Genomic DNA, 23,806 nt, shown 5'->3' with positions numbered 1-23,806 from the left:
TCTGCCTCCCAGGTTCAAGCAATTCTCCCACCTCAGCTTCCCAAAATAGCTGGGATTACAGGCACCACCTGCCATCATGCCTGGCTAATTGTTGTATTTTTGTAGAGATGGAGTTTCACCATGTTGGTCAGTCGGGTCTTGAACTCCTGACCTCAGGTGATCTGCCTCGGCCTCCCAAAGTACTAGGATTACAGGTGTGAGCCACCGCCCCTGGCCTAGAAATTTCTTTATAATGAGCCCAAATGGGTTTCCCTGTAACATTCAGCCCTTGGCCCTAATTGTCTCCCTTTTTTCCTGTATACCATGTCAGCCTCTCTTTTACATGGTAGCCCTACATACACTTTAGTAGTTTTTATATGACCCCTGAACATGTTCTTCCCAAAGCCAAACATCTCTGACTGTTCTCTAGAGGATATAATTGGGATTCTTTGTACCATCATCATTGCTCTCCTTAGCTTGGTGTGAGAATGCCAGTTATTCTTAGGAGCCGGTGAGCTTCCTGCAACCTTTTCTTTTCAGTTGTAGCTTGTAGTCCCAAGCTACAAGTTGTAGCTTGTAGATGCAGTCAGTCATCTTGCTTGTTAGCATAAGCAGAATCAGATCATGTGCATTTAATCTGTAGGAAAATTGCCAGAATTTGAAGGTTTGTCAAGAATGTCCCTTCCTGCATCCTTGAAATGGCTTAAAAATTTTCCTGGCAATGACTTGCTCTCTTTGGCAGCCCATAACAAGCACTGAAGCTACTACTTCTGTTTAAAGGACGGGTAGAAATGGCAAAGGACATGTGTCATGTGAAATGAAACTGACACTGTGATTAACTCCAAGGCTTCCTTGGCCAGGGTGAATTAGGCCAAAGCGTCATTCCAAGCTGCACACAGCTTAACAACAACGCTTTAAAGGGGTGGTAACAAACAATCATAAATGCTACTTAAGACTACTCCTTTAAAACAAACCAGGTTTTTTATTTCATTGCAAGGACATGATTTTTCTCACCAAAAGGAAGCGAGCACAGGAGACAAGAGAAGGTTTCATTTGTACAAAACCCAAGTCCCTGTACTCTGCCAGTTTTCATTTTGTTTATTGTTGTTTGTTTGTTTGTTTGCAAGCCCAGGGTGACCAAATCTTAGTTATTTGGGGTAATGAGAAGACTACTTGAATAATAACCAGATATGAAATTCAGATACCAATTAATGGTATTCATTTGTTTCAAAAATAGTTGGTATTGATATGTACCTTTTTTTTTTTTTGAGATGGAGTTTCGCTCTTGTTGCCCAGGTTGGAGGTACAATGGTGCGATCTCAACTCACTGTAACCTCCATCTCCCAGGTTCAAGTGGTTATCCTGCCTCAGCCTACCAAGTAGCTGGGATTACAGGCATGCACCACCACACCTGGCTAATTTTTGTATTTTTAGTAGAGACAGGTTTTTGCCATGTTGGTAAGGGTGGTCTCAAACTCCTGACCTCAGGTGATCCACCTGCCTTGGCCTCCCAAAGTGCTGGGATTACAGGTGTAAGCCACCATGTCTGGCCCTGATATGTACACTTTAACATAAACAAAACATTTTCATAGGCTTTTTTAACTGCAGTCTAGTACAAAATGCCAAATGGACAAATAGATAAGAGCTGCTTTTCTAGACAAACTGTAGACAAGTGGCTAAGCCACTTGGCACAAAGGTTTGGTTTGACTGCTAATCGTGTAGCTCACATTTATAGACCACTCGCTCCGGGCTGGTGCTGTGCTAGATGCTGTTCATGCATTGTTTCATTCAGTCCTCCTAGTAACTCAGTGAGGCCACTACTATCACCATCGAGATCACAGACAGGAAAAGCAGGTCGCCAAGGCGGAGCAGTTAAGGCTCTTAACCACTGTGCCTTCGGGTCGTCTTCAACAATCAACACCTGAAATTGAATTCTTTCTTTTCAGTCTGTCCGTTATCTATACTCTGAAAATGATGACGATAATGAGCAGGAAAATGAAAATAAAAGAGGATTATAAAAGAAGCTTCAGGCCTGGAAATTCAACACATGGTCTGTTTTTTGTTTTTTGCAGTATACCAGAGGTTAACCAACCTGTATTTCAGGAACTTTTTTTTAGTAAAATATGTTAATTTACCTTAATTTTTTTTTCCGAGACGGGGTCTCTGTCATCTAGGTTGGAGTGCAGTGGCATAATGTCAGCTCACTGCAACCTGTGCCTCCCAGGCTCAAGCGATCATCCCACCTCAGCCTCCCAAGTAGCTGGTACCAACAGGTGCGTGCCACCACCCCTGGCTAGTTTTTTGTATTTTTGGGAGAGGTGGGGTTTCGCCATGTTGCCCAGGCTGGTCTCGAACTCCCGAGCTCGGGTGATCTACCCACCTCAGCCTCCCAAAGTAGGGGGATTACAGGCATGGGTCGGTGCACCCAGCCAAGTGAAATATTTTAATTTAAGCAAAGAGTCGTGATTTTCATAAGGAATTCCTGAATCCACAGTCCAGGCATCTCCTTTGTGGTGGAGTACAGGCTGATAATTCTGTTCACATGTGTGTTCACAGATGCATGCTCACAGACAGGCAGTAACCAATATTAGTTGAATCCTACTTTGTGCCAGGCACTGTATAAGGTGCTTTCTATATGTGACCCCGTTTTGTCATGATAAAGACTCTATGGGATAACTATTACTAGTATTACCATGATTTTACAGATGAGGAAAGTGAGATTCAGAGATATGAGGTGGACTTTCCAAGAGGACGCAGTAAAAATGTGTTGAATCAGGACTCACACCAAAGTCTTCTGACACCAAGTGTCCTTTCCACGAAACGTGATATGATACCCAAGTAGGGTGGACATAGAGGCCCCTTTGGTGTGAGGTAAAGGTTGTTCCTTTTTAACTCCACATAAAAGAAGTCCCGAAGCTACAGACATGCCCATTCCTCCACCATTGATAGAAGGAACCAGCCAGCTACTTACTATCATGCCCCAAGCACCAATCTTTTTTTTTTGAGACAAAGTCTCACTCTGTCACCCAGGCTGGAGTGCAGTAGAGCAATCTCAACTCACTGCAATCTCCACCTCTTGGGTCCAAGCGATTCTTGTGCCTCAGCCTCGGGCGTAGCTGGGGTTACAGGTGTGCGCCACCACACTCAGCTAATTTTTGTATTTTTAGTAGAGACAGGGTTTCACCATGTTGACCAGGCTGGTCTCGAACTCGTGACCTCAAGTGACCCACCCACCTCGGCCTCTCAAAGTGCTGGGATTACAGACATGAGCCACCACGTCCAGCCGACAAGCACCAATCTAACTTAGGACCTGGAACCTTCTCCTTTGCTGTCTCACCAACCCTTTGTTCAAAATATGACTATAAACTGGGCGCAGTGCTCACACCTGTAATCCCAGCACTTTAGGCCAAGATGGGCCAATCACTTGAGGCCAGGAGTTCGAGACCAGCCTGGCCAACATAGCAAAACCCTGTCTGTACTAAAAATACAAAAAATCAGCTGGGCATGGTAGTGCACACCTGTAATCCCAGCTGCTCAGGAGGCTGAGACATGAGAATTGCTGGAACCTGGAAGGTGGAGGTTGCAGTGAGCCAAGATCATGCCACTGCACTCCAGCCTGGGCAACAGAGCAAGACTCTGTCTCAAAAAAAAAAAAGACTATAAATGAATGAGATTGATTTGACCAGACGCATATAAAAATAAAGCTGATTTCTTCCTGGTCATGCCTTACATATATCCATTTCAGCAGCTGTTAGGTGAGCTAAGTCTATTTATTGCTTATTTATCTGCCTGTTCTGCAGGGAGCTGTGCAGATGAACAGGGTTGGGAGCCTTTGGCAAATTAACATAGCCATAGTGTTAACCTCGTTTCTGGTCCCAAGAGGACTTGTTGTAGGAAGGAGATACTGCTCCCTTCATAGGATGCTCCACAGGGAAATACTAAATAAGCAGGTTGGCAGGGAGGTCTAGACTTCCCTCTTGGGAAGAAATCTTCATCTACTTTCATGCTAGAAAATAATATTTCCTCTCTATGTATAGGGTGGAAAACAGAGTTTTTGCCTTTGAAAATCCACAGGGCTCTTTCTTACAACTCCAAAAGCACTCTGGTGAAGCCTTCTCCCTGAGATACAGCCAGGTAATCTGATGCTGCTGGCCAGACAAGCTCAAATGCTGGCGGGCTGCACTGGATCTGATTTCTCATTAACGACAGATTTTTGTTGTTGATCATGATTGTTGGTTTATAAATGCAAGGTGCCAAATATGCTTTAAAAAACAGAGCAGTGCTTTTCAAACTTTAATACACCAGTGGATCACCTTGGGGGTGTCGCTAAAATGCAGATTCCAATCCAGCAGGTCTGGAATGGGGCCGACATGCTTCATGTCTAATAAGCTCTCGGGTGAAACTGATGCTGGGTGACCACACTTTGGGTACCCACCAGGCGTGCCCAGGGAAGAGTGCCTGTGGGTGATTCCTCTATCAGCCCCTCCCTAGCCTTTGCTTCCAACCTCCTGGTCTGGCCCGGGAATGACTGTGTGCATCTTGATGTTTAGGTTTGTCCACCCCCGTTTTGGATCCATCAAATGCATCCGCACCCTGAGAGCAGTGGAGGCCGATGAAGAGCTCACCGTTGCCTATGGCTATGACCACAGCCCCCCCGGGAAGAGTGGGCCTGAAGCCCCTGAGTGGTACCAGGTGGAGCTGAAGGCCTTCCAGGCCACCCAGCAAAAGTGAAAGGCCTGGCTTTGGGGTTCAGAGACCTGGAATAGAAACTTGGATCTATGCACTACGTTTATCCGACAATGGGACAACCAGGGACTGCTCATGCTGTGACGTCACATCCTCTCACCATGTGTTAGCAACGACTTTCTCGCATACTAACTAGGTTTGACTGTATTACTCATACCAGATTTAAAATTAGCTAGCCTTGCAACAACGTCCTACTGAGAGGTATTGTCAAGCATTTGACATAAGACAGCGTGATGTTCTTTGGTGGTTCAAGTCTAAATCTGTACCACATTCAGAGATGCCAAATGATTAGACTGAAACAGGGAAATGGGGTTTTTCAGTCATTTTTAGTCAGTGGTTTTTCCATAGTGCTTTTTTTCCTATGGCCAGTGCAAAGTGTGTTACCACACTTGCATATGTGCCATATTGAGGGTTGACAATTACTACATCTTTATTCTCTAAATGTAGTATAATTTGCCTTTTAACCTTTGATCTGTATCTTGCAATAGAATGGCTTTGTTTTTTTCCTAGTGAATAGAAGCCCACTTCTAAAGTCATTTCACCCCTCAGTCCTATTCTTTCTTAGATATCCTTTACAAGAGAAAACTTCCAAATGGATTTTTGCATCAATAGCAGTGTGTAGGTCTCTCTGGTTCTTTCTATATCATCATTTTATTATTATGTCCTAATATAAAGTACTGGCTCTTAGGGCCAGGGTATTATTATAGAATATTATTCTCGCATGTAAACAAAGATATCTTTGCTTTAAGATGTGAGAAGAAATGAATTTACTTTGTTTGCATTAAGTTATGGAAGAGTTGTAATATATACTTCAAGAAAGAAGAGAAGAAAATTAGTATTTCTAAGCGGTAACTGTGGCAATTTTGCAATATTTTCAATAGTGCTAGTAATTTTTTTCTCCTTGAGTACACATTAAATGTACATAACATAGTGCAGTCAGGCTTGTGACACAGTGCATTGAATTCAAAAGTCAAATAGCAAATTTGAATTCTAACAGAATTCAAAAAACAATTTTTTTAGTCAGTACTACTAAGGCAGACATACTGATTACTAGGTACAAATCAAACCTTGATGCTAAAACTCTTCATCATTGTAATTTCAAAGCACTTACCTGCTTCAAAACATTGTAAACTAAGACTGAACACCTGTATAGTTTAAAAGCAACACTATCAATAGCATTTCAGCCATTTTGCCAGCCATGTGTAATCACAGCAGCAGAAATAAGGAGAAAACCCCTGTTTTTTAGTTTAGCTAATTAGATCTGTAACTTCACTGGGATTGCTCTGAATGAATTCTGAGAGTTTTGTTTTTTATAAGCACCCTTACCACATGCCATAGCTATGTCTCTTTTAGACACCTTGATGTGGTGGCTGGAAGAACTGGAGAGCAGCTGTTGTGCTGATCTGCAGCTGTCAGCTGTGGTTCCTGTCACCTGAGTCAGTTTGGTCTGGAAAGCTAAGGCCTTCCAAGCTATAGCGGAGAGTGAGCTCCAGCTGATGAGAGAAGGCTTGCAGTGGGAGAAGAGTGAAGACATAGGCAGAAGGAAGTTTGCTATTTCTTGTCAGTTGCACATAGCTTTATGAAGACTACAACAAAAGTGCTCGATCCCAGGCTGCTCATGACTTTCAGTTCAGGTGGCCCCTGGGCACATTGACAGAGTTGCCCTTCCCTTCTTTGCAAGGCCAAGCTTCCTAGAGCACCCAGTTGCATACTTTGCAGCTAGGTGGCAGTGGTTTCAGTGAGATCCAGTTGGATCCCTGCTTGAAAGCTTAAGCCGATGGTTCACCCATGAGAGGAAGTTGTCGGTGCTTCCAGAAAGATTACCCACCAAAGGAACTGAATCGAGTTTTTAGATTTAAAGGCACCAGGATAGGGTCACTTTTATTCTGTAGAAAGAGACCGTTTTATACACTGTGACAGATGGGCCAGGGCCTCTGGACTTGCATTCTGATAGGTGCTTTAATTTAAATGTGTCCCAAAGGGAGTGACTGTCTTCAGGAGAAAGATGGTTTGCATTGAGCTCACTCAGGTGAGTTGTGCAGCTGGGTCAGGGAATGAGGTCAGGGAGAGGATAGTGCTGGTCGTGCCCCCGATGCAGCCATGCTCTGAATGATTTCATTCCTGAGAGTGATCGCATTCTGGTCCTGGCTGCAGTGGGGTACAATTTACATCCTAAGGGGCTACTCTATCCCATTCAAATGGAATTTTTTTTCAAAATTGGATAAAAGGAATTGAAGAGTTGTATGTAGTGATTAGTCCGCTAATCAGTTCTTCAGATGAGATGTTGAATGGTAACACTCTGAGCTTAAAACTCAGCAGTGTGTCTGCAACCTCCACGCAAATCAGAGGAAGCAATGCACCGTCGCTGAGCCTCACTGTGTCTTCCTCCCAACTCTCTTCATGCTCTCTGTGTCTTCCAGCTCTTCTTTCTCCTGCCGGCTCTCTCCTCTCCTCTCTGCCTATGTGAGAACACCTGGGCGTCCTGTATAACAGCAACCCCAGCTGCCCTCTCCTGTTCCCTGTTCCGAGTCCTCTGCACTGTCCTCTCTTGAGTCTCCCTGGCTCTGTGCGTGTCCTCGGGTCCTTCCCGTCTGGCTTTCCCTCTGTGTGTCCCTCTCTGTTCGCTTTTGTCTCTGGCTCTGGCTCTCCCACCCCTCCCCTCTCACACACACATACTCCCAAATATAAGGCTCTGTCGCAGGTTGGAATCAGAGTGGGGCTTGAGATTCACTGAGTTCTGTAGGTAGGGAAAGAAGTCAAGGGAGTGGAGGTTCTATAAGGAATTAACAGCTGAGGACGGAAGGGTTTGTTTCTTGTTTGAACCTAAGTGCAAGTGGAAAAGAATACTCAGAATGTATTTTTCTACTTTACATCTGCTGGGGAAGGAAATATGTCAGGAAGCTGCCGCATCTGGTCATTTCATCAGCATGAGAATCACAGCAGACGTGGAAGATTCCATGTGGTGGGGAATAAAGAAATGACTTTATGCTGTCCTGAAAAACAGCGGGAGCCTATGTGTGTGTATGACACTGTAATCTCAAGCAGATTCACTCAGAGCTGTCTCAGTCCAACTCCTGCATGACCAGATCTTCCCTTAGCATCTTTTCTGTGATGAAATATTATCTTGTGTTAGAGTTAGGAATAGGAACTAACCTGCAGGAGCATGTCCCCAGATGGACATTTGAATGGACTAACAAAAACAACTGGAAAGATTGAATTTCCGACACAAAGGAATGATGAGATCAAAAAGAAAGCAGTGAGGAGTTCTTGAGTCTTGTAGTACCTATTCTTATTTTAACTTGCTTCATCCTTGATCTACCCGAGACACTAAGAAGGAAATTAGTTTTCCAAGAGCTCTTTGAACCGTCTAGGACTGTAGTTAAACCTATTTGACCTATGGGGGTTCTTCACACTTGAAAAACTATTTCCTTATCACCAACAACCCACCCGGAAAGGCCAGTGAGGCCAAATGTAACCATTTTTAACATTTAAATATAACTATTAAAATTGCATTAATTGTGAACAGTGAATTAAAGGGTTGTCTTCTCCGGGAGACAGTATGTGGCACTTTTAGTAAATTTTGTTTAATATATAAAAATTTAAATCACTCACTGCAACATGCATTTAAAATCTTCCAAGAAGGTAGAGGTATTGTTTTTTCCCTTTTGTTTTGTTTTAAAACAGTTGCCTCAAGCTTCTGTCTTAAGAGTAGTGACTTAGAATCCAGATGTCTTTTGTTTTAGAAAAACAAGCAAAACTATGTTGCAAGACTGACAGTTGTAATGTTTATTTGCCACAGATCAAAGGTTCACAAAGTATATCAAATTTACATCTACTTGGGGTACCTTGATAGATTATTACTGTTTTTCTTTTATCTTTCCCTTCAGGAATTTGGAACCTCGGCGTCACTTTTTTTAATTTCAAAAATACTAAATTGTAATAGTTTTCTTTTGCCAAATGTGTGCATACATATTCAAAGCAATGAAACTATTTCAAGCCATACAACCACAGGGGTGGGAACCCTTTTCACAAATTTTAATGTGTTTGTATGTAAATAGATGTTTGTATGAAATATTTTCATGATAGAATGAATATATTTAAATGAAGTTGAATTATTCCAGTGCTACTTAAACACATTACAAAAATTTTGGTGAGAATTATCTGAGTCTACTGAGATGTAATGCAGATCAATTTTGATTTTTAAAAATCAAAAGCCTACAATAACTCTGACTCTCAGCAACTTCCTCGGCGTTGTTGCACCTGACGTGGAGAGAGCTCGTAGGCTTCCCCAGTGCCTCAGCCGCTTCCTGGTGGAAGTTAGGTGCTAATGGAGGTGTGTTCACCTTTTAGTGATATCACTGCAGGCCTTTGAGGGGCCTGAGAGTGAATCAGAGGCATTAGAGACACCGGTGCAGTTATCTGGAGCACAATTTCTTTGCAGGGCAGCAGAATCAGAAGCCAGACTTGGCCATGTGAACCTCGAAACTGGGTTTCCCGGCCGCCATCAACCGCCACCCTTACTGCCTAGTCACACACGTCAGGGAGGCTGCCCTCAGTGGAGTTGGGGTTCAGACCCCAGGGTGGGACTTCACAGTTTTGCCAGCAATCTCTACCTTCTGACTTCCGCCTCGCAGAGAGGAAGGAGAAGGGAGCATCTGGCAAGGGGCCCATTTCTCAGCACAGTACATTTCCTGTCTCAGCTCTGGAAGACTATGCACCCAAGCACCAAACTTCCAACCAGAGAGAGAGACGTCCTCCGATAACAAAAATCCTTGCTTCCTCTGTCTGTGACTTTACACACAGTTGTTCAAAGTTGTTAAATATCAAGACCAATCACATCCCTAGGACATACCTCCCAACTCTCCTGACTCTTATGTTTTTGAAAAAACAAACAAACAAAAACTCCTTTATGATGATATTCAACTTGAGTGGGTATTTTTTCTCCCACTTTGGTCCTGGATATAATGAAATGATACATATTAGGGTAAATTTTCACTGTGTATAGTAGCAATATGAACACACATGCCAATGTATCAACATATCTACTTGGTTACATTTTGGGTTACGATAATTAACCTTGATTCATGTATTGGGAAGCTACAGGGACTACGTAATGCCTGCTTATCACATAGGAAAATTATGTCCATAATTCTGAGCTCCCTTCTTCAAAAGTTTCCTCCTGGGTTTTCTATGTTCTCTCTTTATCCTGAAATACATGTATTAGGTTGTGAGTTATGTTTAAGGAGTGGAAGCCAGGGGTATGCTTTCAGCATTTATTGCAACCAAAAGTTAGCCCCATCACAGTTAACGAGCATCTTTGGTCTCTTGTGGAATTTGAACTAAATCTATGAGCCTTATTCAATATCTATAATTCTATGATTTTTTTTAATTATGGGAAATTAATGAAAGATGTTTACATGAGTAATGTTTGCCCTTACTGTGTTATGAATGAGTTTTTTGTAGTGTGTCTGGGTGCATGATGCAAGAGAGTAGGAAAAATGTTTCTGAAACAAAACTTGACAAATATTTGTAATGAAAGTAAATTTAAAGATTGCTATAATTGCGCTATAGAAACAATGCAAGTATTAAACAAAATATACAATCATCTGTCGCTGTCTTCCTTTGATCATCTAGGTTAGAAAAGCAATAATGGTTTTCTTATAATGTGTCTACCTGTATATTTAAATTACTAAGTGAACTTTACATTTTAAGTTGTTTTAAAATATTATTAGCCATTTATCATTTTCAGAGCATTCTAGTAAGAGCTGAGGATGAGTCGGAAAAGTTTGGAGCTTGCTGTGTATTTGATATGATTCCACATACACCCCTAAATCCCGAAGGATTAGCCACACCAACAGAAAGTGTCGGATTGAATACATACATGGTAAGGGTCTGGAATGCGAATGAGATGATCAGAGCAAATAGCTGAAAGACAGGAAACTTCAATTCACGATTTAAAGAAAATATAAAAATTTTGTTAGATGTTGTGGTAGATTTTGGCAGTCTGAGGATGAGTCTGAGCTGAGAACCCTGGCAATCCCTTATTCCGGCCCTAATCACAGTCAACATTTCCTCTTTTTTTTTGTAATCTGAGATGAAGTCTCACTCTGTCACCCAGGCTGGAGTGCAGTGGTGCAATCTTGGCTCACTGCAGCCTCCACCTCTGGGATTCAAGGAATTCTTTTGCCTCAGCCTCCCAAGTAGCTGGGATTACAGGCACATACCACCACACCCAGCTCATTTTTGTATTTTTAGTAAAGACAGGGTTTCACCATGTTGGCCAGTCTGGTCTCGAGCTCCTGACCTCAAGTGATCCACCTGCCTCAGCCTCCCAAAGTGCTAGAGTTACAGGCATGAGTCACCGTGCCTGGCCAATCAACATTTCTAAAGCACAAAAGCCAGTGACAAAGGGAGTCAACATAGTACCTCATTATTAGCTGGGCCTTCTGCCCAGGACCCCAAAGAAGTTAATTCTAGGAAGTTTGGCAGGTCTACACGAGACACAGTTAGGCCTCAAACTGAATTAGGCCATGAGATCTTCTGCTTTATTTTACCTCCCTCAGTTGCCCAATCCTTGATTTTATCAGACTTCCTTCCACAGAAGGAAGGAAACAGAAACGAGTGAGATGACTGAGTCCAAACTGATGTTGGATCAGCTTTTCCACCTGCGTAGACACATTCTCATGCTAGATCTTTCAGGCAGGGCTTCACCCTCTGACACACATGGGTCAAATCACAATATTAATATTCTTCCTCCTTGTGGGAACGGGGAATATAGGATTAAAAATTTAATACAAACCGAGGTAAGCTTAAGAAGCTAACCTTGAAAGTGAAAGATAGGGCAACTTTCATGGGTTAAGATGATTGATTTGGGCCCAAGGGTTGTAGAATGGGGTAATGTGAAAATCAAGACAAAATTATGTTAGACCAAATTAGCAACCATCCCATCTATACTAATGGGATACCAATATACTAATATACTAATTAGTATAGTAACCACCCCATTAGTATAGATGGGATGGTTACTAATATCTGCCTTTGGGTTTAAATATTCGGAATCATTCAGACTGCTAGTTTATATTAAATGTGAAATTATTTTAGCAGTCATCTCTAGAACTAGGTAACAGCTATTGAAAGACTATGCTGTAGTTTCATTTAGTTTCAACTCAGCATCTCACTGATTTGGGGTTGTTCAATAAAAAGGCTGTAGTTGAAAAATAAGAGGAAGGAGAGGAAATTCTGTTCCTCTTCTTGAAGCAGAAAAAAAAGAAAAAGTAGAAAAGGGGGTTCTGCTCCAAAAGTATTTCAGAAAATGACTGTTACCTTGCAGATAGATAGATATAGATAGATAGATGATAGATAGATATAGATAGATAGATATAGATAGATGATAGATATAGATATAGATGATTATATATAGATGTAGATATAGGTAGATACAGGTAGATGATAGATATAGTTATAGATGATTATATATAGATGTAGATATAGGTAGATATAGGTAGATGATAGATATAGTTAGATGATATATATAGATAGATATAGATGATAGATATAGACAGATAGATAGAGACAGAGATAGATGATAGATATAGATAGATAGATAGATAGATAGATGTAGATAGATCATGGTAATTCCCTCACAACATAGTGGTATGCTCGGTAAATGTGTTTTTCCTAAAGTTTTATTTATTTACAAAAACCAAAAGCCAGGGTTTTGAATTTAGAGCTTCACTTCTTATAATGTACATAGAAGACGATTAATGGATCCATCTAGATTGCTACCAAATTTTTACTTCTGTAAGTATCAGAATGCTTCCAGCTTCAAGAAACATCAAAGCCCAACTCAGTATGGCCTACGTAATAAAGAAGACTTACTAATTCACATAACAAGAAGTGCTGAGTATCCCTACAGTTAATTCAGCAGCTCCACCAAGTTCTTCTCATCTTTCCACTCTACCATTCTCAGCTTGTCTGCTTTGTCTTCAGGGGCTAGCTCACCTCACAGCCACAACATGGCTGCCCGGGTTCCAGCCATCACAGCCAATTTGGCAACATCCAATAGATGAAAAGGAAAGTCTCTTCTATGGCCTCTCTCACTGAGGAAACCTAAGCCTATCACTGGCAATGGCTACGGGGCACTATGATTATCTGAGTGAAGCATATGGCTGTGTAGCCTGAACCAGTTTGGGGCTCTCCCAGCAAGTAGCAAAGGGAAATGATAGTTGGGTTGACCACTCACAGTGTCTGCCTCATCTGCATCATGAGTTTTATTTTCTTATTTTCTTCAGAGAAGAAGAGAGGTTAGTCTCTTCAAATAAATTAAATAAATGGATTTTTAAAAATAATTCAAATCAATTTATCAGCGGGGGCTGTGGAGGAGTGTATACAAAGATATATTTATCTAGAGTTTATCAGGCAGTTTTAAGTGTTTTAGATTATTCATTTAATCTTTTCAACAACTCTATGATATAGGTACCGTTACCACACCATTTTACAGGGAGAAAAACTGAGGCATAGAGATGTTAAGGTACATGGTCGCAGAACTAGGAAGCCATAGACTCAGAGTCTGAAGCCGGGCAGCTGGGCTCCTGGCTGCTCTCCTAACCATACTTATGGGAGCTCTCTCTCCTACCCTTCTCTCTTCTTGGTCTCCATGGGTTAAGGCCAACCTTTAATATCCTGTGTCTTCCTTGCCCTTGATCATCATCCACTTGGCCTACCCACTAACTGATCTCTCTGACTGGGTCCCTCTTTGATCCAATCCATGCAACATACAGACCAGCTTCTTTTTTTTCTTTTTTTCTGGGACGGAGTCTCACTCTGTCGCCCAGACTGGAGTGCAGTGGCGCGATCTCAGCTCACTGCAACCTCCGCCTCCCAAGTTCAAGCAATTCTCCTGCCTCAGGCTCCCGAGTAGCTGGGACTACAGGAGCATGCCGCCACGCCCGGCTGATTTTTTGTATTTTAGTAAAGATGGGGTTTCACCGTGTTGCCCGGGCTGATCTCAAACTGAGCTCAAGCAATCCGCCCACCTCAGTCTCCCAAAATGTTAGGATTACAGGCGTGAGCCACTGCGCCTGGCAAGACCAGATTCTTATAATTTTATACTCAGCCCATTTCTATCCTGATCCCCAACTTCCACCTCCTCTGCCTGGGTTTCCAGCATAGCTTCTCCATCCCATCTTATTTCTCATTCTTTGCCTCCAACACGTGAAGCATCTTCCGTTATGGGATTTCCCTCTTCCCGCCTCTGCTCCTCTCTTCCTGCCTCTCCTTCTCTCTTCCTGCCTCTCTGCTGTGGCAGAGGGAGGGTTGTGTGGTGGAAAGGACTTGGGATCTGGAGTCAGACTGGTCTCACCCGGCTTTGCCACTGTCTGTGTGATGTTGGGCTTTTGATTGCTCTCTGGCAAATATGGATTTGCTGTGGGGTTCAGAAGACTGTTTGCATGTCCTCTCTCTCTTCCTTCCTGTGCTCCAACCACACCCACCCCCTTGCAGTCTAGGAGAGCCAGGCGTGCCCCACTCTCGGGCATGTCTTTCTCCCAAAGAGCCACAGGCTCTGCCCTTGTGCCCTTCAAGTCTTTGCTGCATGAGGACTTCGTTGACCACCCCACTTAAACTGCAACATTCTCCTCCCCCAGCATTCCAAGGCCACTTTACCCTCCTTTATTTTTCACCATGCTTCTCATTACCTTCTAGCATACCGAAGAATTTAGTTATATTATGTTGATGGTTTATTGTCTTTCTCCTCCCTCTAGAATATTCACTAACATATCCTTAACATTTGATACACAGTAAGCACTCAATAAATACTTGTAGAGTGAATGTTTGAATGGGAGTCAGTAGATTGTAATGATTAGGAGAATTTTGGTAACCATCTTAGGTTGAAATCCCAGCCTTGCCATTTCTAGCCGTGACATAACTTCTTTGTGCCTCAGTTTTTTTCTATTTGTAAAATTAAACTATAATGATAACTGGGGGGAAGAAAGATTGAATTTTGACCCATGGAGTGAGCTCACTAACTTTGTCCCGCTTGCTCTGGGATGCCACCTTTCCAGGCATAGCCACAGCCTGCCTCCTTCCAAGCAGTCCCCCGTGAAGAGCCCTTGCCCCAGGAAGCCTGGCCTGACTCTTCGAGACCTGCCCTGTCCCTGCTGCTCTGCCACATGTGGATGGACACTGGCAGACCATTATTGTGTGTTCTCGATTGTTTAATGAGTGAAGCATCTAACCGGCCTCTCCCTTGGATGACAGGCTTTGCGGGGATCACTAGGCATATCTTCCTGAATGTGCACAAAGCACTTTCTAGGCATGTGATGTGGGAATGACTGAGCTAGAGTACCTTTATTTATTTATTTAGTTAGTTAGTTAGTTAGTTAGTTAGTTAGTTGGGGGGTTTTTTGGAGTACTTTTTAAAATATATCTATATTTCAATCGCTTTTGGGGTACAAATTTTTTTTTGTTACATGGATGAATTATACAGTGGTGAATTCTGAAATTTTAGTGCACCTATCACTAAGCATACATTGTACCTATTATGTACATTTTTATCCCTAGCTCCCTCCCACCCTGCCCCATCTGAGTCTCTGAAGTCCATTATGTCACTCTGAATGCCTCTGTGTACTCATAGCTTAGCTCCCACTTATAAGTGAAAACATAATGGGTTTTGGTTTTTCACTCCTGAGTTACTTCACTTAAAATAATGGCCTCCAGCTTCATCCAAGTTCAGCATGAATTTCTTAAGCTTTACCACATAGCAGTCCCTCTTCTGGGTCATCAGCAAATCAGCAGTGAATAAAAACAAAGTCCCTGCCTTTGTGGAGCTTGCATTTTAGTGAGGGAAACTGATAAGAAGCAAGTAAGTGACTGTATGTGCCCGGGTAAGTGGTATGGGACAAAGAGAGGACAATAAAGAGGGCGAGGAAGTGTGCAGGGCCAAGAGGGGTGCTATTTTTTTGTGGGTGAAGGTCAGGGAAGATCTCATTTCCTGAGGGAGAGAACAAATTATGGAGATTCCAGGGGAAACATTTCAGGCTGAGGGAGCCACACAGAGAGCCACTAGCTGAGGTGGGAATGCTCAAGGAAGCTCAAGAGGCCAGGGGACCGGCCAGTGGGGAGAGAAGAGAATCAAATCCTACAGGGGCCCCGAAAACCATTTTAAGGACTTTGTTTTAAACTCAGAGTGCGAGGGGAAGCCAACCAGTGAAGTAAAAATACTTTTGTTTGTTTTTAAGAACACTGGCCAGGCACGGTGGCTCACACCTGTAATCCCAGCACTTTGGGAGGTCAAGGCCAGCAGATCACCTGAGGTCAGGAGTTTAAGACCAGCCTGGCCAACATGGCAAAACCCCGTCTCTACTGAAAATACAAAAATTAGCCGGGTGTGGTGGCGCGTGCCTGTAATCCCATCTACTCAGGAGGCTGAGGAGGAGAATCGCTTGCACCTGGGAGGCGGAGGTTGCAGTGAGCTGAGATGGTGCCACGGCACTCCAGCCTGGACGACAGAGTGAGACTCCGTCTTAAAAAAACAAACAAACAAACAAAAACCACCAGCTTTCTTAAATGTAGTTTACTGCAGGTTCTGTAAATGCTTTTGAAATCGTAATTGCTGTTAGCCCTTTCATTGGAGGGATCTCAGCAGAAGAATGACAAGATCTTCCTCCCACATGTAAAAGGATCACTCAGGCTGTTGTACTGAGAGTAGGCTGGAGTGGGAGTAGGGACCCAGGTGGAAGCAGGGGTTTCATGATGATGGTGGGCAGGACAGAGGGGCCATGGTGAGGAGAAGTGGTTGAATTGGGGTGCATCATAGGAAGAAACAGTAGAATGTGCTGAGATGTGGCATTAGGCATTTCACTGATTATTTAGGAATGGTGAGGCCAACAGATCAGGAGACAAATGCCGCTCTCGGAAATTTGCTGAAAAATCAACTCAAAATCAGAAGGCAGATTAATTGGAGAAAAAGCACATACATTTATTTAATGTGTATACACAAGAGCCTTTAGAATGATGATCCAAAGATATAGGGGAAATTGGCCATTTTTATGCTTAGGTTCAATGAAGTATGAAATATGATTGGACAAAAAGGGCACGATCTAATGCTAACAGGCTGAGTGGGGAAACCTAGCCAAACCTCTCCATCTAGATTCCTCTTGGCCTCTCTGAGCACGCATTCCTTTCTTCTGGGTGTGGGGCAGGGTTGTCACAACCCAATGGGTTCTTCTTGCCCACTGCCCTGAAAAAAAAACAATGCACTGAGAACAGCAGATGATGCAGCAAAGGAAGAATTTTAATGATCACAAGGCCAGCCAAGCAGGAGGACAGGAGAAATTTCTCAAATCTGCCTCCCCGAGAATTTAGAGGCTGGGGTTTTTAAGGGTACTTTGGTGGGAAGGGGGCTGGGGAACTGAAAGGATTGATTGGCTTTGGATAAAATCACAGGGGAGTCTAAATTGTCTTCATGCAGCTGAATCAGTTCCTGGGAGTGGGGGGGTCTTGGGACCAGGTGGCATCTCTTGGTCTGCTGAATGCTAAATCTGAAAAATATCTCAAAGACTGGTTCTTCAGGTTTCACAGTAGTAATGTTATCTGCAAGAATAGTTGGAGAAGTTATAAATCTTGTGACTCTGGGGCAGTAAGCAACTTACAGAAAAACAAGCTCGGCAATGGCAGGTCATTGTTTAACTCAGCCTATTCTTTAGCAAAGTTCAAGCCTCTACCATAATTCTAACCTCATGTCCTCTGGTTAGTATTTACAAATTCGATTTCCATTTTTGAATGAGGAGGGGACCAGTTGGAGGAAAGGACTGTTATGGCCTCCACACAAGAATGAGCAAAAGCAAGTCAGCCTGGTAGAAGCAAGATAGTCAGTTATGTCAGATTTCCCTGACTATAATATTGCAAAGGCAGCTTTAGGGCCCTTTCTGGAATGGGGGTCTTCTGACTATAGTCAAACAAGGTAGGTCAGATCATTTCTTTTTCTTTTTGAGACAGAGTCTTGCTTTGTTGCTCAGGCTGGTGTACAGTGGTACAATCTTGGCTCACTGCAACCTCTGCCTCCCTGCGACCTCTGCCTCCCGGGTTCAGACAATTCTCGTGCCTAATTTTTGTATTTGTAGTAGAGACAGGATTTCACCGTGTTGGCCAGGCTAGTCTCAAACTCCTGACCTCAAGAGATCTGCCCGCCTTGGCCTCCCAAAGTGCTGGGATTACAGGCATGAGATAATTTCTTTATGGTCAGTTTTTACACAGAAAGGCAGAGGGAAAGTTCAAGTGATATTTTTAGGTTTTATGGCTTTGGGGAAAAATGGTCTCGTTGCCAGGATCTGCCTTGGGGTCTATAGGCAGCCTCTGGGAAGGATGGGACTCAGAGACAGAAGGGCAAGAGAAAGTCAGAGAAAAACCTTTGCTCCTGAAGCTGCCTCTGAGGCCTTCCTTTTCAGGTATTGTTTTCTGAAACCCAGTAATAGTTTGTTATTCACAGTTCCCAAGAGGAGGAGGCATACCATGTTACAGGGGCCATATGGGGAAGCACCAGGATCAAGTAGGAGGCAGACGGAGTGAAGAGAAAATGTGGGCAAGAGCCTGCATTGTGGGGTCTGCGGGAAGAAATGGAGAGGCAGTCAGCAGGCCTGGGATTGGCTAGCTTAAATAACTTCAATAGATTCTGGGGTATACCAGCTGTCTTTAGCTGTCTGGTACCTGGCCCTGGGGTGATGGTGGCATGGAGTGGAAGAGGCCTGGGAAGGAAGTGCTTGCAGGCACAGAAGCTGATTTGGTTGAGTTGCATGTGAAGGGCACCAGCCCTTTGCTATGTCTGGGAATCAGCTAGCCCTGGTAGGAGCAGTCCCTCCAGAGCCCGCAAGGCCCTAGATGTCAAAGCGTCAGCATTAAAAGACATGCTTTAATATAATAGGAAGTAAGGAATCAGGGATTTTTTGATCTGAGCAACTGAAAGAATGAAGTAATCACTTAGTGCAAATAACGGTCACCACTGATGATACTGATGGTCTTACTGTAAATCTCCTGCACTTTCCCAGTTTTTATTTCTATTTCCAAAACAGTCCATTAATTTCTTCATGGTCCAGCTCCCTCTTGTGGTGAGGATTTATTCTCATACTGTTTCTGACATGCTGTAAAACAAACATCTCTAGGGAAAGGATGATTTAACACATTTTAAAATCTGAACCCAGGAGGTGGAGGTTGCAGTGAGCCGAGATCAGTGCCATTGTACTCCAGCCTGGGTCACAAGGCAAGACTCCGTCTCAAAAAAAAAAAAAAAAAAAAAAAAAAAAAAAAAAATCCCAGCAGAGGGCCAAGCTTGGTGGCTCACGCCTGTAATCCCAGCACTTTAGGTGGCCAAGGTGGGCGGATCACCTGAGGTCGCGAGTTCGAGACCAGGCTGGCCAACATGGTGAAACCCTGTCTCTACTAAAAATACAAAAATTAGCTGGGTGTGGTGGTGCACGCCTGTAATCTCAGCAACTTGGGAGGCTGAGGCAGAAAAATCGCTTGAACCTGGGAGGCAGAGGTTGCAGTGAGTGAGATCATGCCATTGCACTCCAGCCTGGGCAACAAGAGTGAAACTCTATCTCAAAAAAAAAAAAAAAAAAAAAAAAATCCCAGCACTTTGGGAGGCTGAAGCGGGTGGATCACCTGAGCTCAGGAGTTCAAGACCAGCCTGGCCAACATGGTGAAACCCTGTCTCTACTAAAAATACAAAAATTAGCCAGGTGTGGTGGCAGGCGCCTGTAATCCCAGCTACTCAGGAGGCTGAAGCAGGAGAATCGCTTGAACCTAGGAGGCGGAGGTTGCAGTGAGCTGAGATCATGCCATTGCACTCCAGCTGGGTGACAAGAGCAAGACTTTGTTAAAAAAAAAAAAAAAAATTAAAAGAAAAAAAAAAAACATGAAAACTCAGCTGATGTTCTTTCCTATCATCAGGTTGAACTTTGATTAGCTAAATTAAGACACCACTTCCAGGGATTTTTTTATTTTTTTATTTTTCATTTTTTATTTTTATTTTTTTGAGACAGAGTTTCGCTCTTGTTGCCCAGGCTAGAATTTAGTAATGGCGCAATCTCGGCTCACTGCAACCTCTGCCTCCCATGTTTAAACGATTCTCCTGCCTCAGCCTCCCAAGTAGCTGGGATTACAGGCGACTGCCACCACACCCGGCTAATTTTTGTATTTTTAATAGAGACGGGATTTCACTCTGTTGGTCAGACTGGTCTCAAATTCCCGACCTCAGGTGATTTGCCCACCTTGGCCTCCCAAAGCGCTGGGATTGCAGGGATGAGCCACTGCACCCGGGCTTTATTTTTAAACAAGCCCAAATTTCAAGAGGGCTAATAGCACTTCTGGAGCCTACAGTAAACAAAGTTGAACAAAACTGGTTTATCTTTTAAAACAAACAGAAGCATTTCCGTGTCATACAGCTCTTTAAAATCTCTCTCTGCCTAGAGCACAGTTATCTGTAAAACATGGGTTATAAGATTATTAGTACTGGCTGGGCATTATAGGTGTAAGCCACTGTGCTTGGCCTCTGAAATTTCTTTACATATCAGAATTATTATAGCCTTGGACTCTGTGTGTGTGTGTGTGTGTGTGTGTGTGTGTGTGTGTGTATACAGGAACACAACTTACCTAGGTAAGATTACAGAACCTACAGCTATGTGGAACACAGCCAGAAACCTGAGACCGAGTGACTTCTGAGCAGTCAATAGCTATTTCAGTTCATGCACTTTACTCTGTAGAAGAACAACCATAACACAGTCCCCATGGAACATCAGGTTCCAGCCTTAGAGTCTCTGACCCAGTGAAAAGTCAGAGGCAGCAAAAGAGAGAGGATGGAGAAGATTTAGAAAAATGCAGTTGGGTTTCTAAAAGTCTCCTTTCTGGCTTTTCAACACCATGGCTTGAGATCTATGTACCTTAATAATCTCTGAAAATGTTATCAGCCAGTTGCTTCTCCAATTTCAGTGGCCAGAAGAAACACCTGGGAATGTGTAAAAGATGCAGATGATTGGGCTCCACTCCCAAAGATCCCACATCTGGATCAGAACCCAGAAAAGCTGGCGTTCCTCTTTACAGTGCAACCCGAGGGCTGATGCTCATCATGATGTTCCTGAGTAATTAAGAAAAGATAAAAGCGAATGGAGTGTACTCTGCCTAATGATAATGGCAATTGTCAGAACATAGGCTTCCCTCAGGAACTCAAAATCACACTCTAGGAGCCATTTTAAGATCTGAAAAGAGATACCTAATAAGAGAGAAATCAATAAATAAAGTCACCAGAGGGGGGTAAAAGACCCTCAAGCCAGCAGGACTTGGTTAGATAAAATATCTTTTAAAACAATCAGGATATTTGGAATTTTCTTCAGGCTAATATGGGAGGTAAGGGAAGTGAAGTGTAGCTGTAGATAAAACCAGATTGGCCACATGTGGATAAGGATTTCAGCTGGGTGATGAGTACAAGGAATTCATGATCTTATATGTGTGTTTTTATATGTTTTTGAAATCTCCACAATAAAAAATTACAAAAAAATTTTAACCCAGGTTATTAGGTATAAACATACAAAAAAAAACAGTGTCACAGAGGCAAACATTTCGTAACTCTGCCCAAGCAATCACCCTCCTTGAATTTTCTGGCCCTACTGGCAACTAATCCTTATTATAAAGTGGATATATCAGAGATCATTAAACATTACATTTATATAACTGAAAACTCCCTGATATGGTTTGGATCTGTGTCCCCACCCAAATCTCATCTTGAATTGTAATCCCCACATGTGGTGGGAGGGATCTGATAGGAGGTAAGTGAATCATGGGGGTGTTTTCCCCCATGCTGTTCTCATAATAGTGAGGGAGTTCTCATGAGACCTGATGGTTTAAAAGTGACAGTTTTCCCTCCTATCTCTCTCTCCTGCTGCCTTGTGAAGAAGGTGCCTGCTTCCTCTTTGCCTTTTACCATGATTGTAAGTTTCCTGAGGCCTCCCCAGCCATGCAGAACTGTGAGTCAATTAAGCCTCTTTCATTTATAAATTACCCAGTCTCCGGTAGTATCTTTAAGGCAGTGTGGAAATGGACTGATACGTTGCCCCTGGTTCTGATTTCCTACTCACTAAGCAATTCTCTGATTGCCGAGGAAAATTTTCGAAGGTACTGAATCTGTCCTGATGCAACTCTAAAAGAAGGCAACCAGTTGAATAAATACCCCATGAGCTTGCGGTTGCCTTCCTTGAATTTCTGGAGAAACAATAGCTGTAACTTATTGAATGGCTTACTCTGCAGCAAGCACTGAACTGGGTACTTTTCATTTGTTAATTCATTTAATTTTCTTAGTAAAAATGGTATTACTTGGAGAGATTTCCATCCAAACTGGTTAAAGGAAAAAAGTACAAAAGAATGAATGAAAGAGATTGTGCATTAATCTAGAAAAATATGTCCATTTTAAATACTTACTGCTTACAATCTATAATATCATATTCTGGCTATAGTGCCATTCCTCCTTTATAAATTAATCAAATAAGAATTGCCACATCTATTTCACAGTCTTGTTTCAGATACAGTGCAGATGACCCTAGTGGCAGACACTGTGGATTGCCTACCCAAAAGACATTCAGAAGCCATTTTCCCCTTGTCTTCCTGTGCCTAAAATAGTTACATTCCAAGGATCTTTTGCAGCTAAGGCTGGCCACCAGATTCAGTTTTGGCCAACGTGAGGTTAGGCAAGGGAGGCAGGCAGTCACTGAGTCAGCCTCCAGAAAAGTTATGTACAAGAAATAGAGTCCATTGGCATGCTGCCTTCATTGCTTACCCTCCAACCCACTTTTCACAAAGCAACCAAAGTAATGTAAAACAGTAAAGCAACCAGACGCAGTGGCTTACACCTGTAATTTCAGCACTCTGGGAGGCCAAGGTGGGTGGATCACTTGAGCCCAGGAGTTCAAGACCAGCCTGGACAACATAGCAAAACCCCATCTCTACAAAAAATACAAAAAGTAGCCAGGCCTGGTGGCGCTTGCCTGTAGTCCCAGATACTTGGGAGGCTGAGATGGGAGGATTACTTAAGCACAGGAAGCCAAGGCTGCAATGAGCTGTGATTGTGCCACTGCACTCCAGCCTTAGGCAACAGAGTGAGACCCTGTCTCAAAAAAAAAAAAAAAAAAATAGTAAAGCACATCTTGCCATCACCCTGCTGAAACACTTCAATGACTTTCCATTGCAGCTAGAATAAAATCCAAACTATTTACAATGGACTGGCTCCTGCTCCCTCTCCAGTATCATTCAGTCAGTTCTCCCCAACCCACTGTACTCCAGCCAGACCTTCTGTTCCTCAAGTTTGCCAAGCATTTTTCTGGCTCCAGGCCTTTATACCTGCTGATTCCTCTGCCTGTTTGCCTCTAGCTCTTTGCACAGCTTCTCTCTCACACCCTTCAGCCCTTGACTCACACTGCCCTCATCAGAGATGCCTTCCCCAACCCTCGTGTCTCAGAAGGCCTCCTCGACTTACCCACTGTCTTACCACCCAGAATGTTTCATTGTTATCCCTAATCCACAGTTGTTTTGTGTATTTGTTATTCGTCTGTCTTCTAACACTGTAATATAAGCGTCACTGAGGAACAGCCTTTGCCTGTCTTGTTTATTGCTACATCCTTAGTCCCTTACACAGTGTCTGAAACATAAGGGATGCTTGTTTAATATTTATAAAATAAAAGAATGAACCTTCCCTATGAATCTCCATCTCCTATTTATTCCTCTTCATCAAAGGAAATGCAAGGCTAAACATGAGTGCAAAATAGGAATAACAAGTGTTAACACAGGACTTGCGTGATGGGTGGATGACTTCCAGCAAAGAGCAATCAGAGGAGCCAATTTGGTGGTAAAAAAGGAAAGAAAGAAAAAGGAAAAGAAAGAAAAAGGAAGGAAGGCAGGAAGGAAGGAAAGAAGGAGAAAGAGGGAGGGAGGGAAGGGGGCAATTGTGATTGGATGAGAGCAGAAAGTCGTGGAAAATGCTGTGTCTGCATTATCAACCAATAGCTAGGTGGATTGCCACAGCTACAGACACCTCAGGAGG

General features: G+C 43.0%; 1 protein-coding gene across 3 annotated transcripts in view; it reads left to right on the top strand.

Annotated features, from left to right (window-relative positions):
- SETD7 (SET domain containing 7, histone lysine methyltransferase) overlaps positions 1–21,280 on the top strand; it is a 62,280-nt gene extending 41,000 nt beyond the window's left edge. The window contains exon 8 of one of the 3 annotated variants that reach the window (XM_010353472.2): positions 20,710–21,280. In XM_010353472.2, coding sequence (XP_010351774.1) covers positions 20,710–20,752 — 43 coding nt within the window. In that variant the 3' untranslated portion in view covers positions 20,753–21,280. Of the gene's footprint in view, positions 1–1,925; positions 2,147–4,529; positions 10,331–20,709 lie in introns of those variants that run through there. The other 2 variants (XM_010353471.2, XM_030917173.1) reach the window with 2 other exon arrangements.
- Positions 21,281–23,806: the final 2,526 nt, after the last annotated feature.

Source organism: Rhinopithecus roxellana, chromosome 2 (genome assembly GCF_007565055.1).
Source record: "Rhinopithecus roxellana isolate Shanxi Qingling chromosome 2, ASM756505v1, whole genome shotgun sequence".
NCBI lineage: Eukaryota > Metazoa > Chordata > Mammalia > Primates > Cercopithecidae > Rhinopithecus > Rhinopithecus roxellana.
The sequence above is the reverse complement of the archived record's forward strand: the minus strand, read 5'-3'. Positions and strand labels throughout refer to the sequence as shown.